Source organism: Juglans regia, chromosome 3, assembly GCF_001411555.2.
Source record: "Juglans regia cultivar Chandler chromosome 3, Walnut 2.0, whole genome shotgun sequence".
Taxonomy (NCBI): domain Eukaryota; kingdom Viridiplantae; phylum Streptophyta; class Magnoliopsida; order Fagales; family Juglandaceae; genus Juglans; species Juglans regia.
Window position 1 is genome coordinate 31,697,781 of NC_049903.1, and position 20,251 is coordinate 31,718,031.

Here is a 20,251-nt window from a genome sequence, read left to right on the forward strand (position 1 = left end):
CTTCTTGGCTCAATTGTTTGATACAAACAATAAGGAAATGATAATTTGTAACAATCCGTGGTCTTTTGATAGGAGCTTAGTTCTTCTTCAAACTTGTTATGGTGATCTCCAACCTTATGATATTGAGATGATTTTTTCCTCTTTTTGGGTTCGGATATATGACTTAGCCATTAAAAGGCATGACGGGGGAAATTGTAAGAAGGATTGGTGACTCTCTAGGTGTTGTTGAAGATATAGACTTGCTGAAACATTCTTTGGATGTGGTATTTTTTCAAGAACTCATGTTTGTTTGGATATTAACAAATTGTTGCCAAGGTTGAAACGTGTTGTATTGGGTGATGCTACTTGAACTTGGGTTTCATTTCAAATACAAAAAAGTTTCCTGGATTTTGCTATTGCTTTGGCAAATTAGGCCATGGGGATCAAGACTATGAATTATGTTAGCTAATCGAACTGAGTATGAGAGGGATGAGTTTTTGTTCGGTGCTTGGCTAAGGGCATCACATAGTGGTTCTTCTTTTTATAAGAGTACATTAGCCATGGATGGGTCTGTGAAGGATGCTTCAATGGGAATTCCGGGTGGTAAAAATGATCCATTTGGTGAAGGAGGGCTCAATCATGCGACATATACTGTTTCTTTGGCTAAGGAATCGACGGTGGGATCTCTGACAATCGAGAAGATTGATACAACAGTTACTGAAAAATAAGCATTGTCTTGGATCTAGGCCAATGCTTGCGATAAGTGGCCTACTTTCTCTATCTGATAAAGGCCCAACTAGGCTTGGACTTAAGGTAAAGGAATAAGAATTAGGTTTGACAATGTGAAAAAATAGAATGAGAAGGGAAAGAAGGGATGCCTATATGCTAGGTCTCCGAACGAGACGACCAGGAAGCTCTCTCGATCCCAATAGCTTAGGTCAATATTATGTGACTCCCTCTTAAAGTATTGTTGAGATTTGTTCTTCTTCGATTCTACTTAACCCTGGTGACCCAAAAATGGCTATATCTATAGATGAGAGTTCTTTGTTTGAAGTTGAAGTGGTATCGGCGGTGGCTAAGGTTCAACCCCGCCAACAACCATTAGGATTCTCAGTTGAAACTCTTGTGGGCTTGGGAACCCACGGGGAGTCTGAGTCATTTGGAATTTGATTCGAAGAAAAGTTTCCAATTTGGTTTTTGTAATGGAATCCAAATTATTAGCATATAAATTAGAGCAGTTGAAATAAGGTTTGGGATTTTTTGGTTGTTTGCAAGTGAATTTTGAAAGGCGTAGTGATGGTTTCGGATTGTTCTGGAGTCATAAGACTGAACTGGAACTTCTGTCATATTCATTTTTTATGTGGTTTTTGGCTTTAAATGGAGACTCACAGCAGTTTATGGGCATCTTGAAGTAGGTAGATGGTGTGATGTGTGGAAGCTGATGAAGGTTATCTTTGCCTTTGTTAGTGGTCCTTGGTTGTGCTTTGGGGACTTTACTGAGATTTTATTGCAGTCTGAAAAGAGGGGGGGTCGTGATTGTGTTGAACGACTCTTGCAAGATTTTCGAGGAGTTGTTGATTGTTGTGGTTTTCAAAGTTTGGAAAATTATGGATCATTGTTAACTTGGTCCAATATGAGGGATTGGAGTGGTCATATTTAGGAAACACTTGATAGATTTTTCGCAAATACTGATTAGCTGTCTCTTTTCTGGAATTTCAAATTAGAAATTTCACTACTTCGTGTTTTGATCATAATTGTTTGATTCTCAATACTATTGGTTTAGTTGAATCTCATAAAAGAAGTAGTAAACCTTTTCCGGTTGAGGCTACGTGGGTACAGACAATAGGGTGTGAGGAAATTATATCGAGTACTTGGCAATCAATGGAATATTCTGATTCAGTTGAAGGTTTGAGAAGTGATGTTTTGTTGTGTAGTTATCATTTAAAGCAGTGGCATGGTAGTCATTTTGGCAATGTTCAAGCACAATTGGGATCATAGGAGTTGAATCAGTTATTAACAGGTGACCATTATTGTTTTCCAATACTGATTTGGATTCACTCAGACATGATATTAATCTTTTATTAGAGCGTGAAGAGTTGATGTGGAAACAAAGGTCCAAGGTTTTATGGCTCTCTTGGGTGATCAGAATTCTAAGTTCTTTCATCAGGAAGCTTCCCAACAGCGGTCAAAGAATTTTATTTCTCATCTCAAAGATGATTTTGAGTGCTAGAAAGATGGTCGGGAAATAAATTCTCTTGTTCTATCATATTTTCGAGATCCTTTGGCCACATCTAACCGGATGAGTATGGAGACTATATTAAATTCTATAACTCCTAAGGTCACGATAACAATAATTGTTGATCTTTTGAAACCTTATTCTGCAGACGAGGTACGGTATGCTTTATTTCAGATTAATCTTTTGAAGGCGCTAGGGCCTGATGGTTTAAAGGGTGTGAAAGTGTGTCCTAGAGCTCTTGTTGTTACCCATTTGTTTTTTTGAAGATGATAGTCTATTATTTTGCCAAGGTACTCAGTCTCAAAATGAATATTTGAAGCAATTGATATAAGTGTACGGGTTGGCTTCGGGTTAGCAAATTAACTTGGATAAATCTGAACTTTTGATTAGTCCAAACACAAGACAATAGGAGGTTGATGCATTGATGGATATTTGGGATGTGCATTCTCTCCAACATCATATGAGTATTTGGGTCTTCCTTATTTGGCTAGTTACTCGAAGTGTAATACTTATAAGGAGTTAAAATATAGGGTTTGACCAAAGTTACGAGTATGGAAGGAAAAATTACTTTCATAGGCTGGTAGAGAACTATTAATCAGATTGGTTGTGCAAGTTTTGCCAACTTATACAATAAGTTGTTTTATGGTGCCCAAAACTTTGTGCATGGAGTTAGAAGGAATATTTACAAAACTTTGGTGGGGTCAACATGGATATGAACAAAAGATGCATTGGATTAGTTGGTCAAACTTGTGCACTTCAAAAATGAGAGGGGGTTATGGACTTTAAGAATCTTGAACTTTTTAATTTAGCTTTGCTTGCAAAACAAGGTTGGAGGATAATTCAAAATCCATATTCTTTGTTGGCCTAAGTTTATAAAGCAAGGTATTTTCCTATTAATAACTTTTTACATTCAAATTTGGGTAAGAAGTCATATTATATTTGGAGAAGTATTTGTGCTAGTAAGTGCTAGTAAATCGCTGCAGGATAAATGGACTCCAATCTTTTTGTTACTCGAATCACTTCCACCTAATTATGTTATTCAAGAAGATTTAACTGCTAATTTGCTTATGCATAAGAAAATTGGATTTTAGGATGTGATTTGTTACATTTTGTTTTACCTCCTTTTATTGTTAATGCAATTTTACAACTTCCTTTCTTTCCAGAGAGTGTGAAGATAAATTTGTATGGCAAGACACTAAGAATGGGTAGTATTCCCTTAAGTCGGGGTATCATTTAGGTTTAACATTGTTTAATTCTACAATTAGAGCTGAAAGTTCTCGTTTCAAAGATTTTTCAACCTTTTGGAGTTAGTTTTAGAATTTGCATATTTTGGGTGGCATACATGTAAGAATAGCCTCCTTACAAGACTAAATTTGCTGAAGTGAGGTATTATTTCTAATGGGGGTTGTCCTCTATGTCAGTTGGTTGTGGAAGACGACTGTCATGTTTTTGGGGACTGCCTAGTGGTTAAAAAGGTCCTGGTTGTATGTTGTCCTTCAATTTTTCCATTGTATGGAAGTATAGGAGTTTGAAGTAATCTCATAATTCTGATTGTGTGCTTCAAGACATTGTTGATAATTGTTTTGCATGTATTTACCTAGGTATACTACTATTAAAATGTAGCAGCTGATTATATGTAAAGAAATTGTTCTCTCTTGGAAGCCTCCTGACCAAGGTACAGTAAATCTTAATTTTAAGGGTGCATTATTTCAATATTCTTCTGACTTTGCAGGTGTCAGAGTTATTTTAAGGGATGATAAGGGTGATGTTTTATTTGCTCTGAGTTGGAAAGAAGTGGGGTTGTTTGAAGTAGATGATATTGAGACTTTGAATGCTTTGAGGGGCCTTTAGACTATCTTGCATTTAGGTTTCTCTATTCTACTATTGGAAGGGGACTCCATGGTTGTGATTGAAGCTATTTGATTAAGAGTAATGCTACATGTAGTTGTGGAGTGTGCAAGCAACGTGCAGTCACTTTGAAAAAGAGTGGAGTCGACTATTAAAAAAATTAATTTTTTTCATGTGAGTCTTATATTTATTCACTTTTTTTAAAATGATTCGACGGCACTTGAACACTCATGACTGCAACTATTATTTCTCTTAGATCAAAGGAACCAAATTACTCATGGCAAGGGAATATGATTTTTGAAATTCAAAGTCTTCTTTCTTATTTTCTAGAATATGATGTATTTCGTATGGATAGACAAGAAAATGAAATAATTCACTTACTTGCGAGACTGTTCAATAGTGATACCAATGTCCAGATTTTATTGAGCCTCGAGTTTTATTAGATAATTGTACGCATATACGCCTTTTTTATTGAAATCTCTGTTTCGGCGGGAAAGTTCAAAATATGTACGCAAATACGCCTTTTTTTTCTTTTTTCTTTTTTTCATTTTCTCGAGTTTTTCACTTTTTCTGCTTCGACAACTTGGGATAGGCAGAGAAAATCCAGCCCAGCATGCCCACTCACTTTCATACACTTGTGCATAACACGCTCTAAAGAAGCCACCACACCACCCATAAATACCATCATCGCACGGCCAGACTAGCGAGTAGAATATGATTGGATTTCACTGCAATATGGACCTCCCGACGTCTCTTTCCTTCATGTCGAGAAATCGATTCGTTTGTGCTGGAAATTTATTAGGTGCGCAGAAATAATACGCAGCCAGAGAATTTAATTTACAGGGCGGCTCGGATTTTATGATTGAATATTCAATTTCAAATTATTGTATAAAATCATGGGTCCATGCATTTCTAATATCTGCCTAAAAATTATCACATACCTAAAGTACATTTAAAAATAATTAATTTTAAGTTTTGAATTCTGATCTTACAAAAATCAGATATTGTAATCGAACTTTTTATTTGTACAAAAAAAAATTCTATTAGCAACTCTATATCATACAACTATTTTTATTTTTTATTTTTTTCCGATCATATGTTTGATGTGGATGTGTTGAGTAGAAGAACTCTTTGTGCAATAATACACACTATTAATCTCATGAATATTCAAAGAGTAATATATAAAAATAAAATTATTAACAAATGCACAAGGAAATAAAAATGTCACCCTCAATACTTGATTTGCATATGCAAAATATAAGTCAATTTTAAGAAAAATAGGAATTTTACAAAATTTAGACTTCGCAAGGATCCAAATTCAAGCACTTCTCTTTTCAAATTAAAAATACAATAAAATTCAAGAAAATACGTACAATAATAATAAAAGCTAAACTTGCTTGGGGCCCTTAGAAATCATTCATTATTTTTAGGATTGATTACAAAATTGGTACTTAAACTTCACTTATTTGTATGACATTATATTATCCTTTCATGTTATATTTTTGAACATTAAAAAACTCACTTTTTGATGCTTCAGTTAATCTTATATTACAAAAAATAAAATAAAATAAAATAATCGAACACAATATTTTAATATCGCGTGTCAACCAATCAAAAGTTGACACCTGACTTTAATATGCATCATCACTTATTATCACATAATGACAATCGAAATATGTCACCTGTTAAAACATAAATCGCGAGTCACATTTATCTAGATTGTTAGTTTGTTTTTAGAGATGAGATAAGTTGAGATTAAAATTTAAAAATTATATAAAATATTATTAAAATATATTTTTTAATATTATTTTTATTTTTTGATTTGAAAAAGTTGAATTGTTTATTTTATTTTGTATAAAAATTTTAAAAAGTTATAATTATAAAATGAGAGGATTTCAAAATTTTTAAAAGTTTGAGTTTTAGTCTTGAAAACAAAACAAGTCGAACGTGATTAATAAGGAAACAAAAAATCTATACAATCTCCTACTATTCATACAACCTCTACACATTATACTTTTTTTAATTTTTATTACTTTTTTCTTTTATCAAATATTTAATATATGAATAATGAGTAGAAAAATTGAATTAGTTTAAAAAGAATAAACTTTAAAAAAAAAATTTAAAATTTTAAAATTTAAAAAAAATATAGTGTGTAAAGAATGGGAGATTGTGTAACATTGCTTGGAACTTATAACTTGTATATATAAACATGAAATAATTGACGTTTTATAAAATGAGTTTACATTGTAAATATTAAAAAATAAATAAAAATATTAGTGCCAAAAGATAATATTAAAAAATTCACAAGTTTGAATTGAGACATAAAAAAAAAAATAGTGGAGAAATGATTACAAATAATGATATTAAGAAAAAAACAATAAAACATATATTAAACTGGAATGACCAAAATTTTATCAAAATGATCGAAATAAGTCGAGATTTGAAATGAAACGAAACGAAACGAAATGAAATGAAATGAGGTAGTACAATGTAGGAGATACTATACTAGAATAGAAAATCCCGACTGAAATGATTGGAACAGAATAGAATTGAAAATTTTTCTTTTCAAGCGCTCTGAAAATACAATCCCGCTACGTACAATCGCGAACAACAGTCGGCATGCAATCGGATGATAATGTGGCAGCTGCTATTAATTAAAAAAAAAACAAATCTGAGTAAGTCTGTTACAAATGCAGGTGATCGTGTGATCGAGTGATGCCGTCTCGGTTTAAGGGAGTTTGGAGACGAGGAGGTTGTTTTGGGGTGCAAGTGGTAACTGCTGCAGCATTTGGGTGAGGTGCTGGTGCAGATGGAACTATAAGGACCACCAACACGGTGGTCACCACCGCCTCCTCTCCTTTGGATTCCTTTTCTTCTTGGGTTGCTTCACGATGTTGGTATTGATTGATATGCTCTATACCTAGCTTCTCTGTTTTTTTTTTTTTTTTTAAATCACGAAAAGAAAAAAGAATAAAAGAAAGAGGGTTGGCAAATCGAGTGAGCTTCTCTTCATTTCTTGGAGCTCCTCTTCATATATAATCGAGTGAGCTGCTCTTCAGAGTCTACAAATTGGCTACTACTTGTAAAATCGATGTCCTTAGACTTTTTCTCATTACTTTCGAACCAAATCGCACTACTAGGCTTACCATTTCAAGAATAAGAATAGGTTGCCTCACAAACACTTTCTCTAGAAGCAATTTTGTCCTCCATGGCCACATTTCTTTTGTGCTTTCGTTGGAGGTTTAGCAAGCTAATGAATCCCATTTCAGAATGTCCTTCATTGAGATGTTAATTCTATTATCTTCAATCTCGCAATTTCGACCATAATGGGTCAGTACTATTGACCCAAATAAACCAAATCCATGGTTTTTGTTTTGGCTTTTGGGTTTTGAAGTTGACAACTGTTTCTGAATTCTCATAGAAGCTTCAAGAAAAGAGCTGCGGCTTTGCCAAGAATGTGAAGGAAAAAAGCTTCAAAGAAAGCTCGGCATTTTGTAGATGGATTTCGTTTCTTGACAACTTGTAATTGGGTCTTGGGTGAGACCCTTTGAGTCGGCAGTATGGTAACAATGTTGTTTCCTTCACAAATCGAAACAAGGGAGGAAGAAAAAGTCCCTAATATTTGTAAGGCTATATGCAGGGGAGGATAAGGAAAACTTAGGGGAGGAGAAGGGAAAAATCGAAACGAGGGAGGAAGACGAAAGTACTGTTTTGATTAAAATGAATGAAACGAATCGTTTCATTTTTCCACATGGACATCGACTGTGCGGCGCTTCCCCAAGCCGACTGCAACCAGAGTTTTCCCTGAAAATAATTTATCAAGCTATACGTATTTTCTCAAATCGGCCACGATGTGATGCAAAATGTAAAATAAAATAAAAACATAATGGAAAGGATAAAGCAAAGTAGTGAAAATGAATAATTTAGATAGACTATTCTAACTGGAAATTTATTTATATAATATATATATCACACTTTTGTAGCATTTTATCTTGCTATGATTAATTGACATTGTACATCAGCCGAAGTTTTCTTCAAAAAATGGGCACATTTTCAATAATAAAATATAAGTGAAATAAGAATTTAATGTATAACATTATTCTGGCCGAAGATAGAGTTGATGAGACACTTGTTTTGTAGTCACTTATGAATTTATCAGAATTAAACTATGGAAAACATTACTTCTACCAAAAATATTCACTGAAATTTTGTACCGAATTATTTTTTAGTTAATGGTTAAGCAAATATTTTTTAATGTATTTGTGATTTTAAAAAAATGTTTGAAAAAAACAAAAAAATAAAATTTTCACAATTGGTAGAACTCCTGGTGGATTTCTTTTGTGACTCTTGGCCCTTGAACTATATGTGGTGTAGATTTTAATAGGAAAATGCTACTTGAATCAATAAAATGCTACTTGAATCAATAAAAGTTACTAATAAAAGTAATCGATTGAATTTTTTATTTTTTCTTACTCAAGGATTAAAAAAGTGACTATTAGTACGCGGATTTTGGCTTGGAAGTAGAGTAATATTAGATATGATTTTAAAATGAACAAGGGGCTCGCATAATTCATTTGAAAAAAAAGTGAAGTATATCACTAATTTTTTTTTTTTTCATGTAGATATTAGATTTATTTAATTTTTTTCAAAGAGAATGCACTAAATTTGTACATTTGAGTAATTTTAGATATAATTATAAAGTGCATAAACCGTGCATAATCGCTTTGAAAAATAGTAATATCTATTATTAAAAAATTAATTTTTTTTATATGAATTCTATATTTTATTTATTTTTTTCAAATTAATTATACAACAATTACACAATTCACTATAACGAATATCTTTTTACTTACGTTAAAGGAAATGAAATGAATAAAGGTTTTTCACTCCCTCCAAATTGGGAGGAATATGTGAGAATGGAATGAGAGTTTCAAATATTTTTTACTTTTATTGTTTCGTTGCAAAAGAATTTCATAGTGATATAATTATTAAGTAAATATGTTTCATGCAAAAAAAACCTTATAACCGGTGAGGAAATTAGCAAACTATAACCATAAAGTGAAGTGGGAATGGTGACTACCCCCTCGTCCTACAAAACAGGGTCATATGCCCCCACCCAAGTAAAATGCCACTATTTTTGTAAAGGAGAGAATATTAGTTGTCTCTCAAAACTATCCCTGAATTATTTTTATTTTTTTATTTCATAGTTAAAAAAGTGATTATCAGTGAAAATATGCATTTTATAATTTTTTTAATAATTAAAAATATTGAAAAAATGTTGAAAAAAAAAAAAAACATCCAACGATAACCGTGCATCCAACGATAACCGTGGCCAGCTAGCACTATCCTTTTGTATAACGTGGCCGTTCAGTTGGCGGGTCACATGCCACTTCCAATGACCCCCTCCCTACGCCTGTTCTCATATGGGCCCTCCACCGCCTCACCCCATTCTGTGGAGTCGGAGCGTGTCTCCCACGTTCTTGTTCAGCGCGTACAACTATTTTTTTCCCCTCTCGCAATAAAAGAAAAGCAAAGAAGCAAGCAGCGCCTCGTCACTGTGCTGTGGAGTCTGGGACTCTTTTAAAAGGGACCTCGAGGCTGTGCCAGAGACCCCAGTTGCAGTTTCTTCCCTTCCCTTCTCTCTGTCTAGCTTTCGCTTTCTCTTTCCTCTTTCTCTTTCTGTTTCTCTCGCTGCTTTTTTGATTTGGCTGGGCCCTGAGCCTGCAAATCCAGCAAACCTCCCACCTGGGTTTGCGATTATTAAATCTTAACTCAGAAGCGAACCCCCTTCCTTCCCATCACTGAGGCCATCAAAAGCCCCAGTCCTCTGTGTTGCGTCTCAGTGATTGTGTTCTTTCTTTCTTTTTCTTTTTTTCTGTAAGGATTTTCAGGATGTCTGCGAGTTTGGACGACGCCGAGTTTTGGCTACCACCTGAGTTTCTCACCGACGACGACTTGGCCACTGACAAGAATAATAACTGCAAGAGCGAAGGTAATGGGTTCAGCTCCGACACTGAGGCGACGAGGTCTTTGTTCCACTTCGAGTTCCCCTACGGGTTTGGCTCTTTTGGCACTTCGTCGGATATCGGTTCTCCGGTTGAGTCCGTTGTCGGTTCGAGTGAGACGGAGAGCGACGAGGAGGACTACGTCGCTGGGCTGACCCGCCAGTTGGCACACTCGACCCTGGCGGACGATATCATGAAGTCAGGCTCTCCTTTTCCCTCCGAGAATCCGAAGGTTTGATCGATAGTTCGCGTGCCTTTTTTCCCACTAGACACTTTTCCCTTCTTTTTTGGTGATTTATAATTTGTTGTGTTTGCTTCTTACTTTGTAGGCTTGGGTTATGTCCGGTTCGCCACAGTCGACCCTGTGCGCGGTGGGGAGCGGATGTGGTTGCAAACAGGGCTCGAGCCATGGAAGCCCGAACTGTGCTTCTCAGGTCTCTTCCCAGCCTGCTACTTGGGATCTGCTTTACGCTGCTGCAGGGGAGGTTGCTAGGATGAGAATGGACGAAGAGATTTACGGACTTAACTATGGCAGAGGTCTCTTGGGTCCCCTAAGAAAGCCCTCTCCAGACTCCATCTCCGTGAAGAACGATTCCAACGCTGATGTTGGAATTTTTCCTAACCAGTCGCTTTCCCACCAGCAGTTGCAAATGCAAGCCAGTCAAGTAAGCTTTTATTTACTGTGCTTTCTTGGCATTACGGGAGAATTGATTATTCAGAACTTAAAAATTACAAATCTGTCAATTGTTGATGGGATCTATATTACTTCCGACAGTTTCAGCAATTCAGAGAGCAACAAATGTTGAAGCAACATGGTTCGGCGGCTTGGGATGCACAATTGAAAGCGACTGCACGATACCAACAGCGGCAGACCCAGCAAATGGTCCTGAACCGGGGTAGAAACAGCGAGTACGTTGGAGGCCGAAACGGTCGTCCTCTAGGTTTGTCAACTTCTGCATGGCCCCCCCTGCAGCCGGCTCAGCAAAAGCACCAGCAGCAGCGTCAGCAAAATAGCTCTGGCATGAGAGCTGTATTTCTTGGAACTCCTGGTGGTAAAAAGGAATGCGCCGGTACCGGTGTGTTCTTGCCTCGCCGCGTTGATTGTCCATCTGATACACGCCGAAAGCCAGGTCCACTCTCTCTTGATCATTCGATTCTAACTCCGTTGGTTCGATACTAAACTATATTCCGTACTATTTGAAGGACTTATTTAGTTTTTTTCGTAATTGATAGTTTAATCTCCATTATTTTTATACTATTATGTCAGTTTCTGAAGTCTTTATCTGGCTCATTTGTTTAGAACTCACTCAATCTTCGTTCACCAGTTATTACTTGTGTGCTGTTTGTGGGCGAGAAATTTGCTAGTTTATTATTAAGCTGTGTACTATTCATCAGATCTGGTCAGATATATACCTCTGTAACCATGTTCTGATTATTTTCCCTCAAATTTTACAGGGTGTTCCACTGTCTTAGTTCCGGCAAGAGTGGTGCAGGCTCTGAACCTGAACTTGGAAGATATGTTGGGCTCGCAGCCCCATCTCCATCCTCGGTTTAGTGGGACTATTACTCCAGACGGTGGTACAGTTGCTTCCTCGTCAAGCTGTTTCGCTCTTGTACAAACAATTTGGAATTGGTTTTTGCTCACTATTTTTCCTTCGTGTTGTAGATGCTGCACTAAGGCTTAGGAGCAACAGCGTCTTTTCTCATCAGAAGCGAAATCTCCGGCCGCAGCCAGAAGCTCTGAATCATGAGATCCGGTTACCCCAGGAGTGGACCTATTGATCTCCTTTCGCATCTGGGTCCCCTAAATTTCGGCGTTTTTTTTTTCTTGGGGATGTTTTAGGAAAAGAAACATGAAAGAAATTGGAAGCCTTTTAGTATTTTTTTTGCTATAGGAATAGTCACATTAAGATACAGTTCCAGAAAGAAGAAAGGGCAAGAAATGGTGATGATGAAGAACAGGAAGAATAGGGTTTTTTGGGTTTAGGTTTAGAGGTAATAAGTGTCTTGCTTTGCACGAAAGTGAACGATGCTCTAAAGCTTTTGTTCTTTTGGTGGTGGATTATAGGAGTCATTTTGTATTTGGGGAAATAAGGTTGTGAGGGATTCATTGAAAAATCATGGATTTTGGGGGGTAGGGGTGTTAATAGCCCTGCCTTTTGGATGGGGGGTTGTACCATGTTTTGTTTGGTTTTAATTACAACCCCTTCTCTTTTCCATTATATGGCATTATTTAGGTGGTGCTCTGTAGCAAGTTGTCCCTGAAAATTGAATCCCAACCTGTCTACCCAACAATATCGCCATCCAGTAATAATAACAGAGACTTCTTTTGCCGTCCTAACCAAATAAATTGTGTTATGCAATGTGGTCCATGGGACAAGGAAACGAATTTTATAGGAATTGGAGTTTTCTGAAGAAGGTTGCGGATTCTCTCGGGTTTCCTGTGTTCTTTCTCGTGTGTTGTTGACCAATTTTGATATAGCAAAAGCGTTCATTCTTTTCATAATTATTAAGCAAAGGAGGGTTGCATGGTTCGAGGTGTGTCATTGGATTTTGCTAATGTTAATGTTAAAGTAATGATATATGTAGAAAAATAAGCGGGGATGACTCTTCTACATCCACTAGAAGAAACTGTCAGCACTCGGCAGAAGACTTTACATTTCTCCCCGAGGTCTGCCGGATTCTCGCTGACCGCTGTTCTGTTTTATTGGTTTAAGCACCAAATAATCTTATTTTAATGCCTATAAAATAAAATAAAATAAAATAATTTCATTCTAATATTGTTGGACATGGATTTTTACCCTTACTTCCTAAATTAGTCTTATATATAACATTTTTATTAGATTAGTTAAAAATTAAATCTAATAAAAATTTGACTCTTGAATCATAAAAAATATCACATTAAAATAGTTATATTTTAAATATTTAAAATATAGTTACAGTAATTTTTAAAATAATTTTTAATTTGAAAGATATTATTTATTCATTAAATTTATATTTTTATATTATTTGTTTCTCTTTCGAGGTCTCTATCAACTATTATTTTTTCCTTTTCACAATCTTATCCCTTCCCTCTCAAAAACAAGATGCCCTTTCCACCAAAATCTTGAGTGCTTCATCTTCGACTAGAGAGACCTACCACCGCACCACCACCTTATGTCTCGTCGGTAACAACAACATCGCACTACTGCGCCACCGCACTCCTACTCTCATCGCAAATGACAAAAATCCTTCTTTCTCTCGCCGATCTGCTTCTCCGAAGCTCAAGTAATCTCTTTACACGTATAAGATTTGATTTTCTTGATGATCCTTAACTTTATTTTACACCTCGTCGTCCCTTGCATTCTTTCTCTTCTCCAAACCCTAATCTTTGATTGTGAATGCATTTAGCTGTTTGTGGATTTATTTTCTGTCTCTAATTATGAATGAGGGGTTGCATGTAAATCTATTTCCGTGAGGATTAGACATCTGTTTGTGTATACAAAGAAAAATCAAGAATTTATACAAATTTGTTTGTGTATAAATTCTCTACTTTGTTTCCATGAGGATTAGATATTTGTTTGTGTATACAAAGAAAAATCAAGAATTTATACAAATTTGTTTGTGTTTATTTCTCTACTCTGTTTCTGTGAAGATTACACATAATTTATACAAGACCTGTTGTAATAGAATAGCAAGAATTTAAATTTCAAGTTTACATTTGAATAAACTACAACTACGGTAGTTTCTCTACTTTGAAATTTGATGTTTGTGGTATTTCTCTACGATAAACTTGCTTGTTTGGTTGCAATTGCATTGCATAGCATGTTACCTCTAGGTTAGAAGAAAAACAAAAAAAAAAAAAAGATTCTTCCAACCATTCATATATGAAAATAAGAACTTGTCAATTTCATCATTGGTGTCACCAAAGAAGATGGTTGGATAAAAAATTTAATAGATATGATTATTAGATAGAAGAAAGTTTGGTAAAAAAATTATATGGTGGAAGAAAATATGGTAAAAAAAATATATATATATATAGTTAGATGGGAAATATTAGATTGGTTTGTAAATTAAGACATTTATATAGAATTTTAGATAAGTTTAATTAGACGTTTATGGTTAAAGCATTAAATGACAATTGAAAAAATATAATTTTTTTTAACCCATAATTTAATTAGAATATGATTACTAATTAATATATAATATTATGAATAATAAAATATGATAAAATAAAATAATTTCATAATTAAAAAAATTAAAATATTTTTGAACTTATTAATTACTCATGAATAAATAGATAATCCAATGTAGAGATTTAATGTGAATAGCAAAAGCCAAAGCCAAAGCCAAATTCATCTTTTATTATTTTATTGTCATATAATAAAAAAATGACTATTCCAATGTGGAGGTTTATGTGAATGGAATAGCCAAAAACTAAATTCATCTTATATTCATAAAAAATGTACTTTAACTTTAGCTAATCCAATGAAAATACTCTTATAGCATTCCCATCCCATATCTTATATCACTCTTATCCCTAAATTAGAATTTAGGGAAAAGTTTAAAAATCTCTTCCCATCCCATTCTCTATTTTAGTATTTTGGTTTAGGAGATGAATAGTAGTTTCTTAAATTTAAGAAATTCCTATTCATTCCCTAAATCATCTTTTATTAATATTTTATTCTAATAAATAAAATAAAATTTTCTTCCAATCAACTATACTTTCTCTTATACTTATATTTATTATAGTTTTAAATAATAATTTAAAAAATGATTTAAATAATTACAAAAATATTAAAATAATAATTTTAAAAATATTATCATACCAGTAAAAAAATTATTTAAATTTTTGTTTAAAATATTTATTATTGTAATGGTTCAAAACATAAGAAAAAATATTAAGTAGTTAAGTTTGTAAATGAAAGTAAGAGAAAAAAGTAATAAAAAAATAATAGGAGAATATTATTTTAATAGAATAGAGAAATAATAGAGAATGAGATGTAGAAAATTTTTCACAAATTAGTAAAATTTAGAATAAAATTGTAGGAAGTGTCTTTTTTAGTTAAAATTTAGAGAAAATTTAAGAAATCGGATGTGAATGCTCTTATGTTCTCTTCGGTAAATTACTTACTCGTGCTCTCTTTGAGAAAATAATAAAATTTATTATTAAAAAGTTAATTCTTTCATATACGTTTTATATTTTATTTGTATTAAAAAATTAATGAATTCGTGAAGTGCGTTAATATCACATAATCTCTTTAAAAAAATTGAATAAATAAAAGACTTAAATAAAAAAATTAATTTTATAATAATAATTTTTTATATAATAATAATTTTTTATTTAAAAATGATTACACACACTCTACAACTATGTCACGAGGACAGTAGTGATTTGCGGGTGGTACTGTGTCATACTTTCAAAATTATCTGTGTAGATAAAGAAGTGGTAATTCTTAACTATAGGAAAGATAGTAAGATAGACAAGCATCTACCATCTAGATTAGATTGACTGTAATTTTGTTTGACATTTGAGTAGCACAAAAATACCTACCATTGTGTCTTATTAGGAGTCTTGGAGATGGGTTGGTGCGAATCATACACGCCCATCGGATTGAGTTCCTGACTTCATATTGCATATCTGGTTGTGCGGCGTATGGTGTTTGAAGATTGGTTTGAAAGGCAAATAGATCAATTATTTTGTTTAGGACAATAAAAATATCAATTCCAACCTCGTATTATCTATTTGCCTTCTTTTTAGAACCTCTATGGGAACTCGTCTATTTCACTCACTCACTCAATCCCTGTCTTCCCAGCGTGCTTTTTCTTTTAAAATTCATCGGTAAATAGGCCACGTCGCTTCGTTTGCCGTGGAACACTTTGCTCGGCCAATTCTAGAAACTTCAAATCACATGGTGCCATCCACGCGCACACATCGTTCTTGGGGGATGGGGGCCCCTTAGGGAACTGCGCTTTGCACGTCGGTTGATGTGTACTTTAGTGGTGTTGGACGTGCACGACGTGCTTTCGGGGATTCCGTGTGTCTGTCTATGTTTTGACTTGGTCATATGCAGAATCCTTCCCCCCACCCCCCAAATCGGCTCAAATTCTGTTCCGTCCTGCTCTGCTTTTTCACATCTCATTTCATATTTTGTTATCTTTTTCCCTTTAATCAAATATCAAGCGCAAGACAGAAAATGCTGTGTTTTTTTCACGATCTGAGCTTAGCAAATGGTTGTGGTTAACATGTAATCCCGCTCACCATCTTCCCTTCCTAATGTACTACTGTTACTTTCTTTACATTAAAATGGTGGATTTACGATTTTTGGTCATTTTCTTATGATGTGATAAAAGACGACCCAGGAACCATACTACATGACATATAAAAGATTCTAAAACTGTCAAAAAACCTAGAATAATTTAAGGTTGGAAGTACAAAAAGAGATATTTGTAGAACACAACGCACACGACGAAGAAATCATTCCATGTTGATACTGAATGACAGGCTTCTAATTCCCCACTACCACCATCCATATCCTACACTCGGTTGCCCATTTTGGACCATCGGTACTTTTCCCAACCTCAATTCACAAAGAAAAGTCTTTAACCTGTAAATTAATTAGCAGAATAAGCCACTTCTTAATTCGTGGGTCCACAGAATACGAGTGCCATCCATCCATCCATCTCTTCTATCTCTTTGTATTATAAAAAGAGGTTGCTCAACTAACTCACCATCTTTCGGAGTAATATACAAGCTGATGCTTATGTCTGATACATATCATATATGTATAGCTTAATGTTGACAGATATGGAGACTGAAGTTTGAACCCTTCTTCTCCATCACTAAAAACGTCGCAATCTTACGCGTGTAACTCACAACGTACGTACGTAATTGTTAAGTAACTGAGTAATTTGAAGAATGGTCTTTAATTAAGCTTGTAATTATTCATTGGTTTTCCTTTTTATATATAAAAAATGTGTCTTGTAAATAAAAGTATAAGTAAAATTATAATTATATATAACACAATTTTATATATACTTACAATTTTACTTTTATATATATAATTATATAAAAAATATGTCATGTAATTTTTTTTCACATTATTTTTTTAATACTTTTAAATATTTAAAAAAATCACAATATTATTAAATAATATTTTTTAATTACTAAATAAAAAAAATAGAGCGGGAGCTCCTATCATTTTCCATTAGAGCATTCTCAAGCTAATCCAATGGGAATTTAGCTATTAAGTCATAAAATAGCTCATATTGAAATAACTATATTCCAAATATTTTGAATATTTGGAATATTTGGAATATAGTTACAGTAATATCTAAAATTATTTTTAAATTTGAAATGAACTATTCATTTATCAAATCTATTTTATATTCTTTTTTTCTCTCTCCCTTTAATATCAATTATTTCTCTCTCCATTTTAAATGACAATTGAAAAAATATAATTAGAATACAATTACTAATTAATATATAATATTATGAATAGTAAAATATGATAAATTAAATAAATTCATAATTAAAAAAATTAAAATTTTTTTAAAATTATTAATTACTCATTACTATATAATGAATAAATGGATAATCCAATATGAAGATTTGATGTGAATAGTCAAAGTTAAATTCATCTTATATTATTTTATTGTCATATAATGAAAAAATAACTATTCCAATGTAGAAATTTATGTAAATGTAATAGTTAAATGTTAAATTTATCTTACATTCATAAAAAATATACTTTAATTTTAACTAATCTAATAAGAGTATTCTTAGTAAATATACAAAATTATTTAAAATATATTATATTATTTTATGTGATTGAAAATGACAAAATAAGAAATAATTCTCTATTTCAAATACAAAATCATTTATGGACTCTCTCTCTTCTCCTTGTACTTCAGATTTATTTACCGTGACATGAGCGGAGTAGTTTGCACGTTAATGACCAAAGCCTTTATAATCTTGCTTTGCTCCCCACTCCTTTCGATTTCTGCCAAGTTGTACGCGGAAACGTTATAATACCTAAATTCTAATGGCAATTCAGATTAAATAAATAAATGATAAAAAGTGTGATATTCTCAAAGAAGTAAATAATGATGAGAATTTTATCTACTTTTCTACACGCTTCTCTCTCTTTCTCTCTGTGATCTGTTGATAAAGTATTCTTTTTTTTTCATGTCTGCATCATTGCATTAAATGGTGGAGGCCGTAAACGTTGGTTCTTTTACTGAACCTGAGACTTTTTTTTTTTTTTTGAAACTGATACTTTGTATTCATAACTATAAAATATCAATATCACTCGTTACAAGCTCTCTCTTTCTCAATAATGATCCTAATACAATTTGGTATTTCTTTTATCCAAACTAAATCTGTATCCTGATGTAAAGCTTCATTTGCTAAAGTATGTGCTATCTCATTTCATTTCTGTACACAAACTCAACGCTCCAGCCTTTCCACAAGCCCAATAAACTCTTGGCAACTTCAACAATGCTCCCATATACTGATCTATCTTCTTCTTGGCTATTCACTGCCTTGACTATCAGTTGAGCATCTCCTTCAAAGATCACTCTCTCCATCTTCAAGTCTCTATATATTTCCATTGCCTTCCACAAAGCATAAATTTCGACAATTGCTGGGTTAACAACATTGGTCTGTTGTCCTTCTACTGCAACCAACGGTTCCCCATCTTCATCTCTAATTATAACACCTAGCCCTGCCTTCCTTCCTTTTAGATCCAATGCTGCGTCCCAATTTACCTTAATATAGTTCTCTTTTGGTCTCTGCCATACTTGGTTCCTTCTCTCTATATTGTTGCCTTGACTGTTAGCTATCAGCTTCTGTTGTGCCATTTCAAATTCATGAAGTTCTTCCTTTGCTGTTCTTAGCATTTGACTAGGACTTTTGAACAACCCTTCATAACAGAATTCATTTCTTCTCAGCCAAAGGCTCCTCATTACAGTAGCTATCTCACTCAACTCAGTTTTATCCACTTTTCCAAGTAGCTTCTCCATAGGGACATCAAATCTCTTTCATCCTTGCTCCACTTTTGGATTGTAATACTGAACCCAGACCAAACATCACTAGCAGCAGGGCACTGCCATAAAACATGCCATACTGTTTCCTCCTCTTGTTTGCAAATAGGACATAGAGATTCATCAGTAATTTTCCTGAGTAGCAAGTTCCTTCTAGTGGCTAGTAACTCATTTCCTGCTCTCCACATGAAAAGTTTGACCTTCCCTGGGACCTTCAGTTCCCAAATACTACTCCATCTATTGTCCATTTCTCCTCCTCGTGATGCTTCACCTATGATAGCCCTTTTTTTTATTAGATTCAACCAAATAAGCACTCTTCACTGAAAATTGACCTTTCTCATCATAGCTCCATATCAGCTTGTCTTCCACATTCATTTTACTTAAGGGTATACTGCATATTAATACAGCTTCTTCCTTATTAAAAATGCTTTCAATTAACGGCTCATTCCACTCCCCACTTTCCTTCATAATATCACAAACTCTTGCCTCCTGATCCAGAATCGAAATTGGAGATTGAATGCTGAAAGAAACAGGAGTAGGTATCCATTTTTGCCCCCATATTTTTATATTTTTTCCATTGCCCACCCTCCATCTCAGACCCTCTTTCAATAATCCCACTGCATTCCAAACACTGCGCCAGATAAAAGATGGACAATATCCCAATTTAGCTTCTAGGAAATTTACTGATCTGAAATATTTTTCTTTAAAAATCTTGGCAACCAGACTATTTGGATTTTGATTAAGCCTCCACCCCTGTTTGGCAAGTAATGCTTGGTTAAAACAATCAAGATCCCTGAACCTGAGACCCCCTCTATCTTTCTGCTTCCCCATCTTCTCCCAACTGCACCAATGGATGCTGTTTGCTTTCTGGTTTTTACCCCACCAAAACTTAGCTAGCATCATGTTAAGCTCATTACACAAACTTTTGGGGAGTTTAAAAACACTCATAGAATAGGTTGGAATGGCTTGGAGAACAGCCTTAATCAAAATTTCTTTTCCAGCAGCAGACAAAAAGATATTTTTCCAATTATTGATTTTCTTCCAAACCCTTTCCTTTATACTTCTAAACATGTTATACTTAGATCTTCCCACCATTGGTGGTAAGCCTAGATACTTTTCAAAGCTTCCTCTCATCACTGCTCCACCCAATTCTTTAATC

General features: G+C 34.0%; 2 protein-coding genes across 2 annotated transcripts; one reads left to right on the forward strand and one right to left on the reverse strand.

Moving 5' to 3' along the window:
- Positions 1-9,662: 9,662 nt before the first annotated feature.
- LOC108979291 lies at positions 9,663-12,409 on the forward strand. The gene is made up of 5 exons (XM_018949945.2): positions 9,663-10,300; positions 10,398-10,733; positions 10,844-11,198; positions 11,524-11,646; positions 11,735-12,409. Exons 1-5 carry the CDS (start codon positions 9,956-9,958, stop codon positions 11,848-11,850), a joined length of 1,275 nt encoding a protein of 424 aa, XP_018805490.2. The 5' UTR covers positions 9,663-9,955; the 3' UTR covers positions 11,851-12,409.
- A 6,059-nt stretch (positions 12,410-18,468) lies between these two features.
- Positions 18,469-19,071, reverse strand: LOC108979280. Its single transcript, XM_018949937.1, has one exon. It carries the CDS (start codon positions 19,069-19,071, stop codon positions 18,469-18,471), a length of 603 nt encoding a protein of 200 aa, XP_018805482.1.
- Positions 19,072-20,251: the final 1,180 nt, after the last annotated feature.